At 41.4% G+C, this 23284-nt stretch overlaps 1 protein-coding gene across 1 annotated transcript in view; it reads left to right on the top strand.

Moving 5' to 3' along the window:
- The first annotated feature begins 219 nt into the window (after positions 1–219).
- Positions 220–23284, top strand: part of MAPK1 (mitogen-activated protein kinase 1) — a 73817-nt gene continuing 50752 nt past the window's right edge. The window contains exon 1 of the mRNA XM_079762460.1: positions 220–562. Coding sequence (XP_079618586.1) covers positions 444–562 — 119 coding nt within the window. The 5' untranslated portion in view covers positions 220–443. The remainder of the gene's footprint in view (positions 563–23284) is intronic.

The raw sequence follows: 23284 nt of genomic DNA on the forward strand, positions 1-23284 counted from the left end.
GGTTCTTTCCTGACGCCTCGGAGAACTCCTACGTCTCAAGAGCCACCTCCTGGCTAACGCACGTGACCGCGTAGGGCGGTGCCGCCGCCGTGTTCCGCCCAGAGTTCGCTACTTCCGCCGGACCGCATAACCCCGCCCCCAGGCCTCGGAGAACCAATCCACGCGCACGCTGCTTGGCCCCGCCCCAGCGCCCTCCTCAGCGTACGCCCCGCCCTCCGCCCGCCCGTCAGTCAGTCAGTCAGACAGGCAGTCGGTCCTAGTAGCTTTGGGCTCTCAAGCTTTCCAGAGCGACGCCCTCCTTGCTCCTTCCCGCTTAACGGCGGCGGCTGCACCGGCGGCGGCGCGGTCCCTACGGGAGGTGCGGCGTGGGCCGAGAGACGGCCACAGAGCGTCAAGCCCAGCGCGGCGGAGGCGGCGGCGGCGGCGGCGGCCCGGCAACCAACATGGCGGCGGCGGCGGCGGCGGGCGCGGGCCCGGAGATGGTCCGCGGGCAGGTGTTCGACGTGGGGCCGCGCTACACCAACCTCTCGTACATTGGCGAGGGCGCCTACGGCATGGTGTGGTGAGTGTCCACGTCCGCCCGCAGGCCTGGCTGCGCCCGCCCACCCCACCTCTCGGGGCCGCAGCGGACGCTGCCGCGGCCTCGTCCGCGCCTCGGGCCTCCCGCGCCACCGCGCCCCCGACCCCGGGCTTCTCCGCGGTCCGCGCACCGGGGCGTGCCCTGGGCCCATCGCGGTTGGGGTGTTGATTGCGGCGCTTCGCGGGCGGGCCCTTGCCTGGTAGAGGGGCGCGGAGGGCGGAGGCCAGGACCCCCAGGAAGGGAACGGAACCCCACCCCCCTATTTGCTAGTCTGGTGGCCTTTTTGACGTCCGATTATAAAGCCAGGAATGCCCCCAGATGCTTTGATGGTGGCGGCGGCGGGGGCCCTGGTCCTGAAAGCGGTTCGCCTCGGTTTGCGTGCAGAAATGATCTTCTCTCTTCCTGACCTCGCCTGTGTTTTCCGCGAACGGCTTTCCTTAAATGTCTTCAGTGGTGCTAATGGTGCTCTCCTGCGCAGGCTTTCCAAAAAGCATTAGTGGCCCCCGTGTTAGTTGCGGGATATTTCAACCTTGACGTTTTTAAATGGATTTTAATATCGTACTGTTGACGTTTCAGGGAGGATAAGTCAGCGTCGCTCTCTTAATTTATTAAAAAGTCGTTTGGAGTGGGGCCTAATTTGACTCTTTCTTCTTTTTTTCTTCCCTCCCCCCCCCCCCGAGTGAACTCTCTTCCCAGCAAAAAGGCATCCAGACGTCATAGCACAATTACTGTGGACTTTCACTGTTAATGTTTTAATGGCCCATATAGATGCAGCCTTAATGGAGTGCTTGCATTCGCAGGCAGGCTCCCTCTTCTTAATCCAGATTCCTCAGGAAGGTTTGGTGACAGTATTGTTTTTATTAGCACTACCTCCCTGTCGTGTATTATGCTGATGAAGACTTGTGGAAGCGTAGGCTCCTTTACATCTAAATCTTGTGACTGTGTCTTGTGTTGAACGAAGGAACAAACTAATATTTATTGAATACTTCGTGGCAAGTACGGTGCTAGGTACCTTATTACCTCATTTTATTGGAACATCCACCTTGAGGGAGGGAAAGGTGGTGATACCATCTCTTTCAGGTGAGAAAGTATTTCAATGTGAAGCCAATTCCTGAGGTCACAACTAAGGAGTCAGACAGGAGATTGTAGACTAAGATCCTGTTTCAAATGCTGCAGTTCTTTCCATGACACCCTGCTGTCATCCTTAAGTAGTGTTACTAATAGTTTCACAATTTTAGCGTATTTTACTGTTGTAAGCAAATGTATTTCAGGAACATTCAAATTTTAGTGATCATAATTTTAGAAATGTCATAGAGGGCATAATTTTATCAAGTATGTTAGCTAGTCAAAAAGACAAGTTTAAATTCTATTTTTAAAAACCCCACTTTAATTCAATATTGAGTCTTCTCATTCTCTTTGGGAGCAAATTGGTTCACAGTATACAACTGTGGAAATTAACATGAACTCAGAGGCTTAGGAGCCAAAAGAGAAATTAAATTAGGTCAGGCCTAAAAGACATAAGGCACTAAAAAGTAATGAAGAGAAAGTACTGCCTGCAGCACCACTTCTCTGTCATATATCTGATGGCTGTTGCACCTGCTGGTAAGTATGCCAGTAAGTGCTTCATTATGAGAGGCTCAGAATTGCCCATCAAGTCCTTCGTCCCTTTTTAAAAGAAATTAGCATCTAAAATAGATACTGAAATAATCTTTAGGTTTAGTACAGTTTTTGTTGTTGTTTATCCTTACCTGAGGATATTTTTTCCATTGATTTTTAGAGAGAGTGGAAGGGAGGGGGAGAGAGAAACATTGAGAAACATCGATGTGAGAGAGACAGCCATCGATTGCCTCCCAAACACGCCCTACTGGGCCAGGGATCAAACCTGCAACCAACGTGTGTGCCCTTGACTGGGAATTGAACCTGTGACCCACCGGTGCTGACACACTAACCACTGACCTGCATGCGCCAGGGCCAGGTTTAGGATATTTTAATTGAAAGTTTTTTTCTTTTTCCTGTTCGACAGGATTTTTACTAGTCTGAAAATAATTTAGATCTGGTAACTATTTCTATCACTGCTGTACACTTATTTGACCTAAGTATCAGGTGAAATGCCAGATCCTCTTACTTTAATTTTTCTTTCTTAAGTAAAATACAAATGTAATTGGAATTAAAACTCTGGATCCATATTGTAGCTTTTTATCTTCAGGTTGATGATAGACCCTAGCAAGACTTTAATTATGTTGCATATTTTATCATTTAATAAATGTTGATTAGCAATGCTGGGTGTATGGAGGGCTTCTTAATTGAAATGTTAATATTTGAATAGTAATATTTTTAAAAACATCATGCTTCCAGAAGGTTTTAAGGATTTTCAAGCTTTTAGCGTTTTGTTTTGTTGTTTTTTTCATTTCCTGAATCAGTTCATTAGGAATTTGCCTTTTCTGTGCAGAGCTCTTTCCTAATCATTATGTGGAGGATATAAAGATGGAGAGTGGAGCTTGAATTGGGCCTTGAAGAGTGGGTGTGATTTTGATAGATGGTAGGCACAAGTGACAGTGTAAACAGTGGAATCTGATCCTGGATTAGATGGCAAACTGTAGAGGACTGTAAAGGCAAAACTGAGTTTGTATATTTGTGCAATGGAGAAGCATCAGTGTTTTTGTAAAGAAGCAGTCACATGGTCAATTTAAAATTTTAGGGGAAGGTAGGTCAACACAGGTGGAAATAAGAAAAAGACTGAGGTGGGGGAATCCGTTAGGCTATTGTAACTCTAGTGGCAGTGGAAGGTAGCAGATGGAAGTGAGAGACTTTAATAAGACCTTATAAAGATAGAATTAGTAACGGGCTCTTGTCAGAAGAGTGGTAGTACAAAGACTTAATCGTGGCAAGTTTGGGAAGAAGCAAATGATGAGATCTTAAAGGGTAAGAGGCTGAGAGAGGTGCGATTTGGATTTGAGAGTGATTTCTGAGACAAGGCTTGGTGATGAACTGAGTATGGGCATAGTTGTAATTTCACTGCTTCTAGCGTGGGACCCTTGGAGGATGGTGGTGCCACTATTCAAGAAGGAATATCAGAGGTAGAGTAGGTTTGTTAGGGAGAAATAGTGAGCTCTGGTTCAGATTAAGGTTGTGGTGCCTGTTGGCCATTTAGGCTATGTCCAGAGGCATCTTGAAATTTATAACAGGGAAGGTAGAACCTGGAGATGAAAACTTGTGTAAGTTTTAGTATTGCGTGGATGGGCACAGATTCTTATTTGAGGTCCTTGGGTAGGTGAAATTGCAAACAGATGTTGGGTATGTTCATCTGTTTAGTAAGCAATCCATAGCATTCAATAGATTTTCAAAGGGGTCCATTATCCCAGAAAGATTAAGAGCCACTGAAGTAGAATAGAAAGATTAAAGAGGTAATTCTGGCAAACAGTTACTTTAAGAGATAGGCAAAGGAAGAGGAAGCTGAGGACTGGTGAGATGCATAAGAGTCATGAAAAAAGAAAGGGTATGAGAGGAGAAATTGAAGCTGTATGTTTGATCTAATTAAGATAAATCTACTTTGAGTAAGTTAAATTTGAAACATTTTCTGAATATGACTGAAAGATTATAGGGTTATCTCCATAGAGATACTTATTGAAGCCTTGGGAGTGGACAAGATGAGGAAAAATGTAAAAACTTAGCCAAAGGAATGCCTGACTTTAGGTATCAATAGAGGGCAAGTTACAGAAGAGGACAGAGAAAGTGTGGTCAGAGAGACCAGAGAACCCTGAGTGCACATTATCAGAGGAGCCAAGGGAGATAGTGGTCATTAAGGGATTAGTATTGGATCAGAATACGTATAGGATTTGTTGACTTTCAACTCCCCCCCGCCCAAAAAAAAAACACAGACGGTTCCAACCAAAATTTCATTGTGATCACATTCCCAATAGTACAATATCCTGATCTATTAAGCTTTTTGTGATTATGACAAACTAGTACACCTACCATGTAGTCACCACTTTTTTTTAACATATATTAGTTAATCCTCATATCCACACTGCAAAGATGGTTTCTTTGTAAGTGAGGAAATGAAACAAAGATTAGTAGTTAACTTGTCCAAGGACACACAATTAGGAAGAAATAGAGCATCCCAGTCTGTCTGGTTCCTAAGTGACACTCAACCAAAGATCAGAGTTGAAAAATACATGCTTTCAGTAATAGAAAATAGCTGTTGTCTGCTTTTGCTGGTATCACTTTTTAGTCTTTCTAAAAACCTTTAATGCAAGGCCATTCACTCAGAAAATACTTATTGAGCACCTTTTTATGTGCCAGGATTCACATGATTCCTGTCCTTTAGTAGCTCTTAGTCCAAATAGTGGGGCAATAATGTAGAGAATATACCAGTGCTATACAGGAATGTGTGAAGTGCTGTGAGAAAAGAAGGCCTGCGTGGCATGGGGCTGTCTTTGTATGGCTTCACATACTTCTGAGCTGGATGTTAATGTATGACTAAGAGCTTTGCTAGGTAGAGAAAAACGTATGTGCAAAGGCACAGAAATTTGAAAACAGCACATCAGGTCAAGAAAACCACAAGTTGGGAGGGCAGGAGTATAGGGTGCCTTAAGCAGAAAGCTGGAGTTGAGACAGCTGGGATGGGCAGGGCCAAATCCTGAAGGACATTGTGTACGGAGGAGTTTGGACTTGATTTTATAGGTGAGAGTCATTAAAGCATGGCTCTTTTTCTCATCAAATATTGTGAATTATGTTCCCCTTTGTCTCTCTGCCCATTGTGCTACTCTTTTCTTTCTGCTTATGGAAGAGTATTCTGGGTGTGTCTTTACACCCCCCACCCCCACCCCCCGTCCAGGGGTATTTTGAAACATGTGGGCATTGTGGACTTTTGTTGTTGTTACATTGATTAGGGGGTTGTTATTGGCCTTTGGTGGTGGAGGTAGGCATACTAAACAAATTGCAATGCATGGTACAGTCCTTCCGCTAGAGAATCGTCCTGTCAAGATACTATTTAGTATACCCCTCCAACTCACCTTCAAGAGGCACTGGGCCCTATTCAAATCCTGCCTTCCTTCCTTTCTTTAAGGCTCATCTGCTCTGCAAACTTGCCTTTATTACTCCCTGCTATACCACTCCCTTCCTCCCTCCCTGGAACTGGGTATTTATACCACCTGTTTGAAAGGCAGGGCCAGCAGTAGTAGTATTATCTACAAAAGCTCAAGACTTGGAAACAGATCTGGATTCAGATTCTTAGTTTTGCTTGTTAACTGTTAAATTTAAATATAAATAAAGTAGTCTTTTGTATGCTTTTTGGAGCTCAAAGATGTGAGGAGACCAACTTACATGAGCAACAAAAAATCCAGTGTTTCTAGCAGTTTTGAGTGCAAATAAAACTCACAACAAAATTAAATTTGATATTTATAACATCCCTAATAATGTGCTCCTAGTGGTTAGCTATAACTGATACACCATTCCCATTAATTTAATTTGTAAATGTTCTCAATTCTCAAGTATTTATAAAAACGTTTTTATGAAAAGTATCCAAGTTGGGTTTTTCCGGGAACCATACATAAAACTTATTCCTCACCTTACTTAAATAATGCACCTACTAAGTTAAAAAAACAACTGATTTGCCAATAAATATCCAGAGCTACTCTACCTTACATCAAGTCTACTTCACCCACCTATGTGCCTAAACCTGAGGTGCTGTTTACCCTTTTTGCTTCTCTTTTCTCGGTTACTTCTTGGGGCTCCTACACATTAGAAAACCAATAGGATAGGTGTCTTCCAAGGTCCCCTCAGATTCTCAGTCTTAGGGCAGGCTCTGGATTCTAAACCAATGGCCTGTATAGGAGCTGGGAAGTGGTGTGTGGAGGTCGGGGTTTGCATGAGATATGCCATGACCAACTGACCAACATTTGCTGCAAGCCTGCCTTGATTTAGGTAATATGGTGTGAAATTCATCTTCATCCTCATCTTTCAGATAATTTTTTTTTTCACTTTACAGATAAGAAAACCAGGTCTTAGAAAACTTGTCCACGCTTCACAGCCAATAAATATATAGCAGAACTGAGATTTGTCTAGATCTCCAAACCTGTGATTTTTTTTTAAATTTAAATCTTTATTGTTTAAAGTATTACATATGTCTCCTTTATTCCCCATTGACCTCTCCCTGGCCACTCCCACTGATTTGTGTGTTTTTTTAACTACTGTAGGTTTTCCTCTGTTATTCCAAGCTACCTGGAAACATGTTTCATGTTTATAGCCTGTGTTCCTTTATTGGCACCAAAGTATAAAATGATGGTTGTCATAGTTGACTTGAGCCTGTTGAGGAGGGTGAAGAGGGAGAAACTGGATACCTGGAAGGAATGAGGGCGGTAGGGTCAAAGCAACTTAGTTTTTATCAGGAAGGTAGTGTTGATTTCTTCTCACTCCTCCTACTCATTTCTACTAGTTTCTTGATTTTTATTAATTTACTAATATTATTAAGCATTATCTGGTTTAGGTGGTAGAATCAAAGTGGTGAACAAAAGTGTTTTTTACACTGGTATTTACAGTCCAACAGGAAAGTAATAACTGAGTATGATGAGGTGCAAAGTGCTACTGGAGGGTATAAAAGGTGGACTAAGTTTGATGAGAAATCTGGGAGGATTTCCTGGAGGAAGTGGTGTTAAGCTGGGACCTGGAGAATGACTAGGAGCTAGCTAAGTGAAAGGTAGAGTGCTGGAGTGTTTCAGGCACTACCTTGTAGATACTGAGTTTATGATTAAGATCCAGGGTCTGCCCTAACCGGTTTGGCTCAGTGGATAGAGCGCTGGCCTTCGGTCTGAAGGGTCCCGGGTTCAATTACAGTCAAGGGCATGTACATTGGTTGCGGGCACATCCCTAGTAGGGTGTGTACAGGAGGCAGCTGATGGATGTTTCTCTCTCACCGATGTTTCTAACTCTATTTCTCTCTGTAAAAAAAAAATAATAATAAAATATATTTAAAAAAAAAGGAAAGATCCAGCGTCTTTCTCATGCTACCAAAGGGAAAGGAAGTACAGTTAAAGCTTCAGGTACGGTTGCAACTAGGAACTAGAAAATAGATGAAGGCATCTACCTCCCTTCTCATTTACATTTACAAAATCTTGCACTCTGCACAGCTGTTTTTGTTTTCCTTTTCTTTTTTTACTACTTCCCGATGCACTTAGCATAAGAGAGATGACCACGCTTCCCCAAGGTATGTGTTTTTAATTCTCTGATTTCTGGGGGGAGAGAATCTGATCCAGCTTGAAATAGTGTCCACCTCTGGTCCAGTCAGCTGAGGCTCAAGGTGGAGTCATTTGATAAGGCTGGACATCTCTAAGGTATGAGCGGTGGGGTTAGGGGTAGTCAAAAGATGTTTCCCATTGATTACTGGCTTGGCAGGTTAAAGTTCTGGTGCTGTTTCCCTGCTCTTCTCTAGGCTGGAATTGGTCCCTGCTGTTGGAGCCTGTAAGGAAGGGAAAGAGAGGAGAGGGAGTAATTGAGACAGGAGAAGGGCCTTTGGACTGCTCTTCTGTCTCCTCGTCTCTGGCTGTGTGGGGGTGGCAGCTAAACTGGGCGGCATCTTTTATATATAATATATACATATCCTACCTAATAATAGACAAATATGCAAATTGACCATAACTCTGCTACACCCAAGCCACGCCCACCAGCCCAAGCCACACCCACCAGCCAATCAGAGCGAGTATGCAAATAAACCAAACCAAGACGGCTACAGCCACAGAGAGCAAGGTTTCCCAGGCAACAGAGGGAAACAAGCTTTCCGCCTGCCCTTGACAGGCCTAAGCCTCCACTCAAGCTACAAAGTTTCAATTATAGAAGGTAAACAAATTCGAACAGAATGGCGGCAGCCACGGAGCTGGAGAGACCAGGCCAGGGTTGCCCACGGTAACGGAGAAAGCAAAGCTTTCCGCACACCCTGGCAGGACTCAGGCCTCTGCTTAAGGCTACAAAGTTTCAATTATAGAAGGTGAATTAGCCCAAACAGAAATGGCTGCCGGTGGAGCATGCAGGAGGCTTGACTCCGCTCCAGGCTACAAAGTTTCAATTGTAGAAGGTAAATAAATTCCAGATACCAGTGCCTCCGCTTAAACTGGGCGGCATCTTTTATATATAATATATACATATCCTACCTAATAATAGACAAATATGCAAATTGACCATAACTCTGCTACACCCAAGCCACGCCCACCAGCCCAAGCCACGCCCACCAGCCAATCAGAGCGAGTATGCAAATAAACCAAACCAAGACGGCTACAGCCACAGAGAGCAAGGTTTCCCAGGCAACAGAGGGAAACAAGCTTTCCGCCTGCCCTTGACAGGCCTAAGCCTCCACTCAAGCTACAAAGTTTCAATTATAGAAGGTAAACAAATTCGAACAGAATGGCGGCAGCCACGGAGCTGGAGAGACCAGGCCAGGGTTGCCCACGGTAACGGAGAAAGCAAAGCTTTCCGCACACCCTGGCAGGACTCAGGCCTCTGCTTAAGGCTACAAAGTTTCAATTATAGAAGGTGAATTAGCCCAAACAGAAATGGCTGCCGGTGGAGCATGCAGGAGGCTTGACTCCGCTCCAGGCTACAAAGTTTCAATTGTAGAAGGTAAATAAATTCCAGATACCAGTGCCTCCGCTTGGGTCACCAGGGGGCATGGCTGGCCTGCAAACCACCACAGGCCCCTTGCTCAGGCTGCCCCATGCCCCAAGGGAACCCCCACGCTTATCTGGGACACCCTTCAGGGCAAACCAGCTGGCCCCCACTCCCCCACTCCTCTTTTATCCTATCAAATAAAAGAGTAATATGCAGATTGACCACCACTCCAACACAATATGTCTGCCCCCATGTGGTCAAAGATCCTGCCCCCATGTGGACACAAGATGGCCACCACAAGATGGCCAGCAGGGGAGGGCAGTTGGGAGGCACCCGGCCTGCAAGGGAGGGAAGTTGGAGGCGATCAACCCTGCAGGGGAGGGCAGTTAGGGGTGACCGGGCCAGCAGAGGAGGGAAGTTGGGGGCAAACAGGCTGGCAGGGGAGCAATTAGGCATCAATCAGGCTGGCAGCAGAGTGGTTAGGGGGTGATCAGGCTGGCAGGCAGAAGCGGTTAGGGGCAATCAGGAAGGCAGGCAGGCAAGCAGTTGGGAGCCAGCAGTCCTGGATTGTGAGAGGGATAACCAGTCGGACATCCCTCGAGGGGTCCCAGATTGGAGAGGGTACAGGCTGGGCTGAGGGACACCCCCCCCCTCCGTGCACGAATTTCGTGCACCGGGCCTCTAGTCCTATATAATAAAAGGCTAATATGCAAATTGTCCCCTCGACCAGGAGTTCAACCAGGGGGCGGGGCCGGCCAGCCAACCACCCGAAGGGGGGGGCCCCCCCCGTTGGCCCAATTGGGGCAGGCGGCCAGACCCCACCCGTGCACAAATTCATGCACCCGGCCTCTAGTATTATATATAAAACATGTGACATACATGTGAGTTATGCAACCTAACAATAAACACCTAAGACCTCATCACCCACTGGGTGACTTCTTAATCAGATTGACTGAGTCCATCATTCTGAAACCTGGCCACAGTCCACACCCCAGAGTTTTATCTTCTTTCTGGAGTGGGTATGAGCGTGAGCTTTGACTATGTATATGGGACTTGAGCCTTGTTAATGTAGTAAGGGGACAGTGATACACACCTCAGGGTTGTGAGGATTAAGTGAGATATGTAGGTGAAGTGCTGGCACACAATCTCTGGTTAATGCTCTAATTGTTGTTATTCCCTCCAATTAAATGGGTTTGGCAAGACCCGATCCTTTCTCACCTCAGTTTCTCAGAATACTGTCTTGGTGTGTAAAGGGGAAAGTGCAGAAATAAAAATATTAGACTTGGGGTCACACAGGTTGTGTGTTGAGTTCCAGTTATGTGATCTTGTGATCTCACTCTCGTCCTTTGATTTAACAGTTAGAGCATCTTCTGTGCCAGGCCCTGGGCCATGTTCCTGCCCTCCCTCAAGAATTTGCAGTGTAGTGTTGGGGACAGACTGATAAGGAAATAAATTACTGTGTAACATGGTAAAAACACTCATGAGATCATTCTGGACAGAGCAGCTAACTCCACCTGGGCTTTCTAGTTATAAATTAATTCAACATATTGTGTATGTACTAGACACATTATGGTTGTGCAGATACATCAGTGAATAAACCATCTCAGAGAGCTTACTGTCAGATGCTTGGCCAGTGGGAGAGGCTTAAAGAGAAGATTAGAAAGGCTTGATCAGGGCCCTGGCTTTAAGTACCTTCTAATGAGTTTTCCTTTTATTTCTCTCTATAACACTTATCACAAACATGGGTCTTAAATACTTTTTTCAAAGTCTATTGATATGTCATTTAATTTTAAATGTCCCTCCCCGTTTCTGCATTTGGAAAACTGAAAAAGGTGGCTTATGCACAGAACTTTTTTTTTTCTCTCTTTAAATCCTAACTCGAGGACATTTTCATTTATTTTTAGAGAGAGGAGGAGGGGGAAAGAGAGAAATACCAATGTGTGACTAGGGCCCGGAATCAAACCCGCCATCTACTAGTAGGTTTGTGCCCTGACCAGGAATGGATCCCAAGACCTTTTGGTGTACAGGAAGAAGCTCCTACCAACTGAGCCACACAGGCCAGGGGCGTACAAAAGTCTTTTTAAGTGGGTTACTTCCGTTTTTACTAAATGAACATAAAGCATTTCTGAGCAGTTTCTATAGTAAGCAGATGATATTTGTTTTCCTTTTTCATACATATGTCTCCTAAAACATTGAGAATTTCAAGCCATGTCATAATTGCCCCAACTCAAGATTCATATTTTATTATAAGAAATAAAATTGTGTTTTATTAAAAAGTTAGTGGGACAGCCTAACCAAGGAAATCAGTAGTTTTTTTCTCAGCCAGTCAGGATCCTCTACACAAATTCAAACATTGTTGCTCTAATATGCAGTGCTGTTTTAATAACGAGCATTGATGGGTTTGTACCCTCAGAGCCTTTTGCCCAGGTGCTAGAGGCATAGCTGAGGTATGAGTCTAATGCAGATTCTGAGAATTCCCTTTAAGGCCAAATGGAGAGAATATGAAGACAGCAGCTCCTACCAATTATTAGGGTACCACATTTTGCAGATTGAACCTTAATTTGGGTTAACAAGCTTTTTGTGTTGTTAATTCTCACCAGAAGGTTTTTTCCCCATTGATTTTTAGAGAGTGAAAGGGAGGGGCGGAGGGAGGGGAAAAGAGAGAGAGAAACATCTCTCATCGATATGAGAGAGAGAAATCGATTGGTTGCCTCCCATACACGCTCTGACTGGGCCGGGGATAAAACCTACAATCCAGGTATATGTCATTGACTGGGAATTGAACCCTCGATCCTTTGTTGCTCAGACCAATGCTCTAACCACTGAGCACACAGACCAGGACAACAAGCTATTTTAAAATGCTCATTCTCCTTATGGTGTTGAAGCCTCATTCATCCCTTTATACTATAGTAATTTTTCAAAAAAAAATTAACCAAGTGGCAGGCAAAAGGAGGCTGTCTGTAGCTTTCCACCTGTTATTTAAAATAGCTATATGGGCAGACCATGAAATTATTGTTTGTTCCGTTAATCTTCCCCTGAGGATATTTTATATTGAGTTTTAGAGAGAGTGGAAGGGAGGAGGAAAGATAGAGTGAAATATCAATGTGAGAGATAAATCAATCAGTTGCCTTCCACAAGTGACCCGACCGGGGCTGAGGATCGAGCCTGCAACTGAGATACGTGCCTTTGACTGGAATCGAACCCAGGACCCTTTAGTCCACAGGCTGATGCTCTATTCACTGAGCCAAACTGGCCAGGGCAAAATTTATAACATTTTAAGTATTCAGTTTAATTATTTTTTCAGTAAATTTACAACATTGTGCAACCATTATCACAATTCCAGTTTTAGGACATTTCCATCATTCCAAAAAATTTTCTCTTGTCATTTATAGTCAGTTCCCACCCCTTATTACAAGGACAAGTGCAAATTTTTACCACTCCCACCCCCAGGCAACCCTGATCTGCTCTCTGATTTGCCTGCTCTAGAACTTTCATGTAAATGGAATCATGCAAGATAATAGTTTTTTGTATCTGGTGTTTTCTTCACTTACAGTGAGTGTTTTGAGGTTCATCCATGTTGTTGCCAGGATCAGTAGCTTGTATCTTTTTGTCATCAAATAGTGATTCATTTGGATGGTGATATCGTGTCATGGACATTTGAAATGTTTCCAGTTTTTGTCTGTTATAAATAATGGTGCTAGGAACATTCATATGTAAGTTATTGTGTGGACATATGTTTTCATTTCTTTTAGGTATTTAGGAGTTGGAGTTGCTGTGTCATAAATGATTTGTGTGTGTTTGGCAGGGGAGGAGATGGTAAAGTGATTTTATTTTAAACTGTAGTAAAACTAGATTAATTTATTGAACAAATACCCTATGAACTGGCCACTGTTTTAGGCACTGAGAATAGAGAGGTGAATATAGTACCAGCTCTAGAGAAGCTTAATTTTCAGTGAAGATAAACTACCACAGGAACTTAATATTTTGCTTGCCGATAAGTGCTATGAAGAAAACTAAAATGGGGTAAGGGTAGAGAGTGGAAGGGGGAGGGCCTTTCCCTGTAATTGTATAACATTTTTAATGCTACACATTTAACATTTTTTAAACATATGGAAGTATTACAAGGACAAGTGCAAATTTTTACCACGAATCTTTTGAGAGTAAATTGCTGATAAAAATGACCCACCTCAACAGAACTCTTTAATGTTATTTCACCAGACAAGGACTCTCTCCTACATAATAGTGCAGTCGTCACCATCAGGAAGTTAACACTGACACCTTCCTAATTCCTACTCTTTAGACCCTGTTCAATAATCACATGTTGCATTTAGTTGTCCTTTCTCTTTGGTCTCCTTCATGCTGGAGCAGGTCCTCAGATTTTCTTTTGCATTAATGCATTGACACTTGAAAATTGGTCTGTTTTAACTGTTTAAGAAACCAGCAAACTATTTTCAAAAGTAGCTGTACAATTTTACATTTCCATCATCAATGTATAAGGCATTCCAGTACTTCACATTCTTACCAACACTTGGTTTAGTCAATCTTTTTAATTATATCCCATTTGATATAATTAATGAGTTTCACTTTGCATTTCCTTCATGACTTGATGATGAGCATCTCTTTATCTGCTTATTAACCAATTGTATATCTTGTTTGTTGATGTGTCTATTCATATTCTCTGTCCATTTAAAACTGATTCAGTTTTGATATGTGTAGTTTAGCATTCTCCATGTTTTTCTTTAGAATAAGGATAGCCAAGAATTTGAAGCCTAATTCGAATCTGATTATGAGACAGCACCAGACAAACCTGAATTTAGGGATATTCTACAAAAGAACTAGCCTGTGCTCTTCAAAAATGTTAAGGTGAGCCTGCCCAGTGTGGCCCAGTGGTTGAGCATCCATCTATGAACTAGGAGGTCACAGTTCGATTCCTGGTCAGGGCACATGCCTGGGTTATGGGCTCCATCCCCAGTGCGGGGTGTGCAGGAGTTAGTCGATCAATGATGCTCTCTCATCATTGATGTTTCAACGTTCCAACCAACTGAGCCACCCAGGTAGGTTGATAATGAAAATTTTTTTAAATCAACAAAACAAGCCTTTTGCTGTAAAACTCTTATTGAAAATACCAGTTTTTGTAATTCTAGCCAATGTTTTTTCATTGTTTAATTTAGTCTTGAACTTTTCTGTGCTTTGCTCCAGAATCTGAAAGAGGGGAAAGAGAACCTTTCACTCCTCTCCCTACAGCCAGATTCTCTCAGGAATGATTTGTACTGCTCCCTTTGCTCCTGAGCTTGCCTTCTGTACTCACTGCAGCCAGATTGCAGACCCAGCACTTCACTCAGAACTGATGCTCTGATCATTTTTTGTGTCTTTCTCAATTTTGGTGGCTTTTTTCTGACGGGGACCTTCACAGCCTCCCTATCCCTCCACCCCCCGTCAAAAAAATGATTTTGATTGTTCTGGAGATTTGATGTTATAAACCATTTTCTTTTTTAAACGTTTCATCCACTTCGCTGAAACACACCTGGTTTTCCAAGTCTTTGACCCTTTGTCCTTAGTTCTTGGGCTCTCATGTTCAGTGCAATTTCTCTGGATGACCTCATCCAAATTCCTACCTCCTGAAAACTTCTCTCCTAAAACAAACAAAAAGGCCAACCCCCAGTACCCTCCCAGGTGCTGACATAGTTGTCTCCTCCAGTTCTTACCCACTGTTCTGCCCTTCAGCTTCATCTGCTCTGCTGGATTGTTCTCAGCAAGCTCTTTTATTTTTTCCTTAAATCTACTGAATACTTATACTATATACTATTGTGACTTATTTCCCCCTTTTCCATGTATCTGTGACTCCAACATGGAATGTCAACATAATAATAACTTTTATTAAAAACAGGTAGTTTATATAGCAGTCCCCCACTTGTTGGGCATTTGAATTGCTTCAGTTTTTAACTTCTAAAGTGATATAGCTATAAACATTTTTAGTACAAACAGGCTCCCCACCCCCTGTGAGTAATTTTCTTGGAACCTATTTCTCAAAAATGAGATGACTAGGACCAAAGTAGTGTGTGGCCAGATTGTTCTTCAGAAACAGCATTTTAATTTCTGCTGCTACTGTTAATCTTTTTTTTTCTTACTATTAATCTTTAAAAGCCCCTATTTGTTCCACCTGTTCCCTTTTGCTGTGACAATACGGCCTTATTCTTTTATTTATAATTGAATAGAAGTAAGGTAGAACTTTATAGGTGCCTTGTTTTTGGTTTATATGTAAGGCTAAACTTTTTTCTAAGTTTTACCTATTTATCTGATGTTTGAACTGTATTTAAATATTGGACCATTTATGTACTAGAAGCTGGGTATTAATGTGTACTTTCTGAAAGCTTTAAAAATATGTGATCAGATTCATTAATTATTGGCTATGTTATTTTATTGCATCAGAATTGGTAAAATACACTAAGATTTTTAACCTTTAAATTTAGCCTTTTAACCTGTGTGGAAATTATTGTGGAAGAAGAGTACTACATTTAATATATATTTATTGATTTCAAAGAAGGGAGAGGGAGAGAGAGATACAAACATCAATGATGAGAGAGAATCATTGATTGGCTGCCTCCTCCACGCCCCCTACTGGGGGTGGAGCCCACAACCCGGGCATGTGCCCTTGAGTGTAATTGAACCTGGGACCCTTCAGTCCTCGGGCAAACACTCTATCCACTGAGCCAAACCAGCTAGGGCAGAGAGTGCTACATTTAAATACTTAATTTTATTTATCTTATTCCATATCAATAGTTTAGGTTTTATCAGTATTTATAAATTACTTTCCACTTTGTCTAATTTCACATGAGTTTTCATATTAAACATACAGATATTTACTTAGGTCTTTCTGGAATCTAGTTGTTCATTGATTTAGCTATTATTTTTAACTATACCTGGCATTATAAGCTTTTTACTTTTTTGTTTTCCCCAGAAATTTACTTTTTAATTTCTCAGCAGGGCATCTACTTTGAGTCCTTGTTAAATCCCATACTCTGAGGAAGTGGGTTGGCTAAGATAAAAAAATATCAAGATGCCTTTTTCTCCCTCTTTCCTACCCCAAAAACGCAGAGACAGTTTGTCTTCTTGCTCCAGGCTCATGTTTCCTGTGCCTTATATTGGTTCTATTAGCTATTCAGATACAGTGACCTGTAAAAAGAAAGATTTTTTAAGAAAATGAGACCATGCTTGCTTTTTTTTTTTAAGATATCTAATTCCAGGACATCTTCACCCTAAAAAGAAACCCTGCACCCATTACCAGTCACTCCCATTTTCTCTCCTAGTAACCAACCCTTGTCTTCTTAACCCCTTCCAATGTGGAGCCCTTTGTCTGAGTGTGCTTGTATCCTTTTGCATTCTTTCTTTATCTTTCCACATGCATTTTACTATTTTAAACTGTCAAGGATTTACTTCTCAGAGATATTGTTTTTTATTTGGCATTGACTCATAACATCAATTTAGAGAATAATCTCTTTACTTATTTGTAATTTTCTTAGTTGGGCCCAAGTGGGTGTCATCTTCTAGTTCTATTTCTGTATTCTCAGATCTTTTTTATCCTCCCCACTATTTAGCTTTGTTATTCTTCCCTTTTTTGAGTCTTTTAGGTTTAACTGATTAGTAGGCATACTTTGTTTTTTCTTTCTTGCCAATGATACCCTTTGTCTTCTGTTTTATTTCAAATTCACAAAATATTATTTGATTCTTTTCTTAGGAATTTCTAAATAGTTAATCTTAACTCTTCCTTCGGGCCTCATTATTGTAGATTAATTCTTTCTTTTTAAATCTGTTTTACAGCTCTGATGGTTTCACCTGCATTGTCTTCTATTTAACTGTCTGAATTTATTATAAATTATCATCTTACAATTTACTTTTTGTTTGGCTCATTTTTTTTTTTAATCCTGTTTCTGCTGTTCACAGACATCTTTTTTGTTTTAAATTATTTTGTAATACGTCATGGTTCTGAAGTATATATTCTGGTCTGTTCTTATTTAGCATTCTTTTTATATATAACACTGTAAATGTTGTTAATGAGCTCCATTCTGTCTTTATCTCTATTGTTAATAGACTTGACTCTCTTTGCCAAGCCTGCTTTTTTTTCCTTGTAGGCTCTAGTTAACCACTCCCAGCTCCTGGGTTGCCCTTTAAAATTTGCTTGCTGTGTTCCTTCAGTTGAGTTTATCTTTGTTCTTTGTTTATAACATGTTTCTTTATTTTGTTTGGTTTTGAAGGAAGAGGCATTCTGTGTAATTTCTCACTTAAAGCTTCCCATAATTCTTTTGTGTAAGACTTTCTGATCACATTCTTGTATAATGGAAAGAACACAGATTTCAGAAGAAAGTCCAAGAGTTGATCCTAGCCCTCTCATTGGGCTGCTTTGGCTAGCCAAGGCACTTAGACTCTGTGGCAGTACTTTAACTCTTTTAAAGTTTTATATAGTTATGGTGTTCTTAAAAATTAGCATAACTTATATATGTAATAAAAATATAAGGAACATTAAAATAATGCAGCATTTACAATGGCCAATAGAAAATTTATATAATAATTATTTTAAATTATTTTTATGATTAATTTTAAGTGATAAAATAAAATATGACATTGTTGGAGTTGAGACCTTGGTAAAATTATTTTCTTTTGCGTCGCAATTGATAGATCCTCCCTTCCCCCAACTGATGGACGGAGTATGACTTAACCTGTACCTGCAGCATAGACATTCCTGAGCACCTAACCAGGCACCTTATATGGACTGTACATTGAACCACCAATCAGCACCTGCCAAATACCCTAAGCCCCCGATTCCTAAGTCCCTAGGTCCCTAATCATGTGCTTTATATGAAACCACCAATCAGTGTGTGCTGAGTGCCCTAAGCCCCGTCCCTTCCTTTCCTCCCCTCAAAAGGAGCTTTCACCCTGGCACGCTCTCTTTTCCCTCTAGAAGGTAGCCGGCAGGGTCATCTCCTCCAATAAAGCCTGTGTCCTGGTCCCTGGTCTCCAGCCCTCTGTTTCATCCTTCACACCTATCAGCAGTAATATTGTTTGCATTTGTATTGTATATATGATATGAGTTTGCACATACTTATTCTTCCAGATAACCCTATATGTGAGAGATAAATAATCTTTCCATTTTACAGGGAAGATTGAGGTTTAGCAAGGTTAAGAGAATTGCCCAAGGTTATATAAGCACAGAGTTGTGACAGTGCAAAAACTTGAATTCAGATTTCAGGACTTCCAAGATTAGGACTTTGTAGCATGACCCAAAATAAAGGTTGAGTCGTTTTAAGGTTATTTCTTCAGTGTATGACACTCTATCACTTCAGTAGGTTTTCTGGAGTGAGTAAAAGGCATGAGTTTCAGCAGTTGCCCTGGGAATCATCAGTTATTCTGAATGTGCCATTCACTAGTCAGTGTTGTGGGTTATCTGGGGCAGCCACCATTTCTGGCAGTACTTCTCAGTCTAGGTGTTTGATTGTATTTGGAAACAGATGTATTTATTGCTCAAGGATGGAAGTGAGGAGGAAAAGAAAAGGAATTGATTTCAGAGCTAAAATTCCCACAGTAACTGGAGCCAAGAAAATTTTGAGTAACTTTACAAAAAATCATAATTCTGCTGACCAGTATTCTACGGAATTCTTGTAGGTCTCTGAAGTCCTTTGGGTACTCTTTGTGTACACTGTTGGATTATTGAACACAGGAACTCAGGCTATAACCTGAATTATGGAGGAGTTGGGAAGTCATCAAGAATGAAGGTAGTGCCTCTGTCATTCTCTGTTTCATATTCCCGTGCAGAATTAACTGGATATGTGGCCCATTCCAGCATTCTCAGTCCTCCAAACATTCCTTTACCAGGTTGGCCCCGCAGGTGTCTTAGGTTCTCTGTGTCCCAGTTCTGTGTTCTCTGAGAAGAGAAGCTAGTTGGCCCAGCTCAGCCTTTGTACGGATGCTCCCTGTGCTGGGTGAACTCATGAGCCATGGTCAGAAGCATTACTCTCAAGGAACACAGACAAGATGATGGAGCAAATCTTTGTGAGTAAAGGTGATGTGTCTGTCACAGAAAGTCACCTGGGGAACTTTGTAAAGAGTTCCAGGCTTTGTTCCCCAGAGGTTTTATTCAGTCAATAGGTATGGAATAGAAACTGGGTGCCCACTTTAATATATTTTTATTTCAGAAAGGAAGGGAGAGGGAGAGAGAGATAGAAACATCAATGATGAGAGAAAATCATTGATTGGCTGCTCCCTGCACGCCCCCCACTGGGGATTGAGCCTGCAACCCAGGCATGTGCCCTTGACTGAAATTGAACCCAGGACCCTTCAGGCCAACCCTCTATTCATTGAGCCAAACCAGCTTCGACTGAGTGCCCACACTTTTAAAAAGCTCCCACAATGATAATGATAGTGATTTTCAGATTTGGAAATCACTTTACTCCAATGAATAAACCAATATGTATTCACATAAGGAATTAATAGAAGGATAAATAAGAAACTAATAAAATGCTTATGGGATAAGGATGGATGAAGACAAGGATGGGAGCAAGATATCTCTCTTTCAAAAAATTTTATTTAAACATTTAGAGAAATCTTCAGCCTAACAATTAGAAAGCAAAACCCTCATTATTATTTTTTTAAAATTTATTTTATTGATGTTTTACAGAGAGGAAGGGAGAGGGATAGAGAGTTAGAAACATCGATGAGAGAGAAACATCGATCAGCTGCCTCCTGCACATACCCCCACTGGGGATGTACCCGCAACCAAGGTACATGCCCTTGACCGGAATCGAACCTAGGACCCTTCAGTCCTCAGGCTGACTCTATCCACTGAGCCAAACTGGTCAGGACTATTATTATTTTTTTAATCCTCACCTGAGCATATATTTTAGAGAGAGGAAGGGGAGAGAGAGAGAGAAAAACATGGATTGGTTGCCTCCAGTACTCACCCCAACGGGGGATTGAACCCATAATCTTTTTAGTGTACAGGACATCGCTCCAACCAATTGAGCCTCTCCACCAGGACCAAAACTCAAAATTGAGGATACCTAGGTGTCACCCTGTTTCTGGTATTTCTGGTATTGTTTGAATATAATTATTTTTCCCTCATCAGCATAATTCTATAGAAGTCAATGCTTGTAGGCAGGAGAAGGGGATAACCTACAAAAGGAAAGGGAAGAATTTGCGTTCTCTTGCCTAGCTCTGATCTGTAGGGAGAGTTCTTCCACAGTAGACCTAAAACCATGAGATACAGGCCCAGGACAAAGTGGGCTGAGAAGGATGGAACAATAATTCTCATTATAGTTACACATTAGAATCATCTGGGGTTCTGCTTACTTACTTATTTATTTTTATATGCCTGAGGTCCTTTAAAAAAAATAAACCCCAGTGCCCAGACTGCACCCTAGACCAATTCAATCAATTTCTGGGTGTGAAACCATGCATTTTTTAAAAGTTCCACATATCATTCCAGTGTGTTGTAGCCAAGATTGAGAGCCACTGGCAACAAAAGACTTAACATCATGGCCTTGTTTTCCTTTTTTATTTCTTTTAAAATTTTAATGTATGAATAAATATGTATTGAACCTTTACTTTGTGCCATATACTATTGAATATTTTGCCATTTACTTAATTTATTCCTTCACATTTTGTCTCATTGTTACTTTCTTTATCACTAGTTACCTTTGTTCCTTTTAAGTCTAATCTATTTTTCCTCTTTTCTAATCCTTCTCATTCTTTTCTTTTTAAAATTTTTGTTACACACAACCACTCACATATATCATTTTTAACAAGCATATAATTTTTAAAGTTTTAATTTTGAGATAATTTTAGACTTACAAAAAGTTGCGAAAATAGTCTTCAGAGTCCCATATATCCACCTTCTCCTAATGTTAACATTTTATATATCTAAAATTATCAAAACTAGGAAATTTAAACTGGTACAGTACTATTAAGTAGATACAGATCTTATTTGGACTTCCCTATTTTCCCACTAATGTCATTTTTTCTTTTAGGATCCCATGTTGCATTGAATTGTTGTATCTCCTTAGTTTCCCCCAAACGTAACATTTCTTCAGTCTTCCTGTCTTTCATAACTGTGACACTTTTGAAGAGCACTGGATTGATTTTGTAGACTGTCTCTCTCTTTTTGTCTGATGCTTTCTCATGAGTAGAATAAGATGATGCATTTTTTACACAAAAGCTATAAAAGTGATATTGTAGCCTGGCCAGTGTGGCTCAGTGGTTGAACATTGACATATGAATCAGGAGGGCACATGCCTAGTTGCCAGTTCAATCCCCAGTAGGGGGCATGCAGGAGGCAGTCAATCAATGATTCTTTCTCATCATAGATGGTTTTTATGTTTGTCTCTTTTTAATCCTCACCTGGGGATATTTTTCCATTTATTTTTAGAGAGTGTGGAAGAGAGAGGGAAAGACAGAGAGAAATATCCATGTGAGACAATCACATCGATTGATTGCCTCCAGCACAAGCCCCGATCAGGGTCCGGGCCAGGGAGGAGCCTGCAGCTGAGGTACGTGTCCTTGATCAGAATCTTACCTGGGACCGTTCAGTCTGCAGGCCAATGCTCTATCCACCGAGCCAAACCGGCTAAGGCTCATCATTGAGTGTTTCTATCTATTCCTCTCCCTTTCTCCCTTAAATCAATAAAAATATATATTTTTTAAAGTGATATTGGCCCTAGCTGGTTTGGCTCAGTGGATAGAGCATAGGCCTGTGGACTGAAGGGTCCCAGGTTCAATTCTGGTCAAGGGCACATGCCTGGGTTGCAGGCTTGAATCCCCAGTTGGGGGCATGCAGGAGGCAGCCGAGCAATGATTCTTTCTCATCATTGATGTTTCTATCTCTCCCTTTTCCTTGCTCTCTGAAATCAGTAAAAAAGTATATATTTTAAATATATTTTATTGATTTTTTTACAGAGAGGAAGGGAGAGGGATAGAGAGTTAGAAACATCGATGAGAGAGAAACATCAATCAACTGCCTCCTGCACACCTCCCACTGGGGATGTGCCCACAACCAAGTGCCCTTTACCGGAATCAAACCTGGGACCTTTCAGTCCGAAGGCCTACGCTCTATCCACTGAGCCAAACCGGCTAGGGCAAAAGTATATATTTTAAAAAGTGATATTGTACCTTTCTCAATGTTTTATATCAGAGTTCATGATGTCAGTAGGTCTTATTCCTGGAGATGTTAACTTCAGTCACTTGGTTAAGATGGTGTCTGCCTATTCCTTCATACTGGGAATTAATAACTATCTTTGGGAATGTACTTTAAGACTGAAATATCCTGTTTCTTCTTAGATTTTCACTTACTAATATAAGCAGCCATCTATGGATCTTGTCTGAAAAAATTATTGTGGTATTTGCTGAGTGATTATTTTTTTATTTCCCTCATAATTATTAATTGGAGTGCTTCTGTAAGAAAGAGCTGTCCCACCCTGGCTGGGTAACTAGGTTGGAGCATCGTCCCCAAAAGGTTGCGAGTTTGATTTCTGGTCCGGGTGTGTACAGAAGGCAATCGATTGATGTTTCTCTGTTTCTCTCCAACCCCTCTTCCTTTTCTCTCTAAAATCAATAAAAACATATCCTCGGGTGAGGATTAAAAAAAGAAAGAGCTGTTTCTTCTCCATTTATTTACTCATTTATATCAGTATGAACTCATGGCTATTTGTTTTATTCTGTAGGTTACAATCCAATGTTGCCATTGTTTATCTTGTTCAAAGTGTTGCAGCTTTGACCTTTGCTCCTTCAGATGGATTCTTAGGTCCTTTCAACAAATCCCACCCCTTTTTTAGTATCTTCTGAGGTGCAAAGTTTGGTCATTGCTACTGGAATATTGTTGCTTCTAGGTCTCCTCACCAAATAACTCTAGGAAAATAGATGTATGTATATCAACCCACGCTTATTCACACATCTATATTTATTTCTGTATCTGTGTACTATATATGTTTAAAACTATGAGTTCATACTGATAATCTCTGATTCTAATCCAACAGCATGTGGTTTATTTTAGTCTTCCTTATTGTTTGTAATTATTTCACTAACCTGGCTCTCATCTTCCATTTGTTTACATATTTGTTCAAT

This window comes from Cnephaeus nilssonii (assembly GCF_951640355.1).
Source record: "Cnephaeus nilssonii genome assembly, chromosome: 22".
Lineage (NCBI taxonomy): Eukaryota > Metazoa > Chordata > Mammalia > Chiroptera > Vespertilionidae > Cnephaeus > Cnephaeus nilssonii.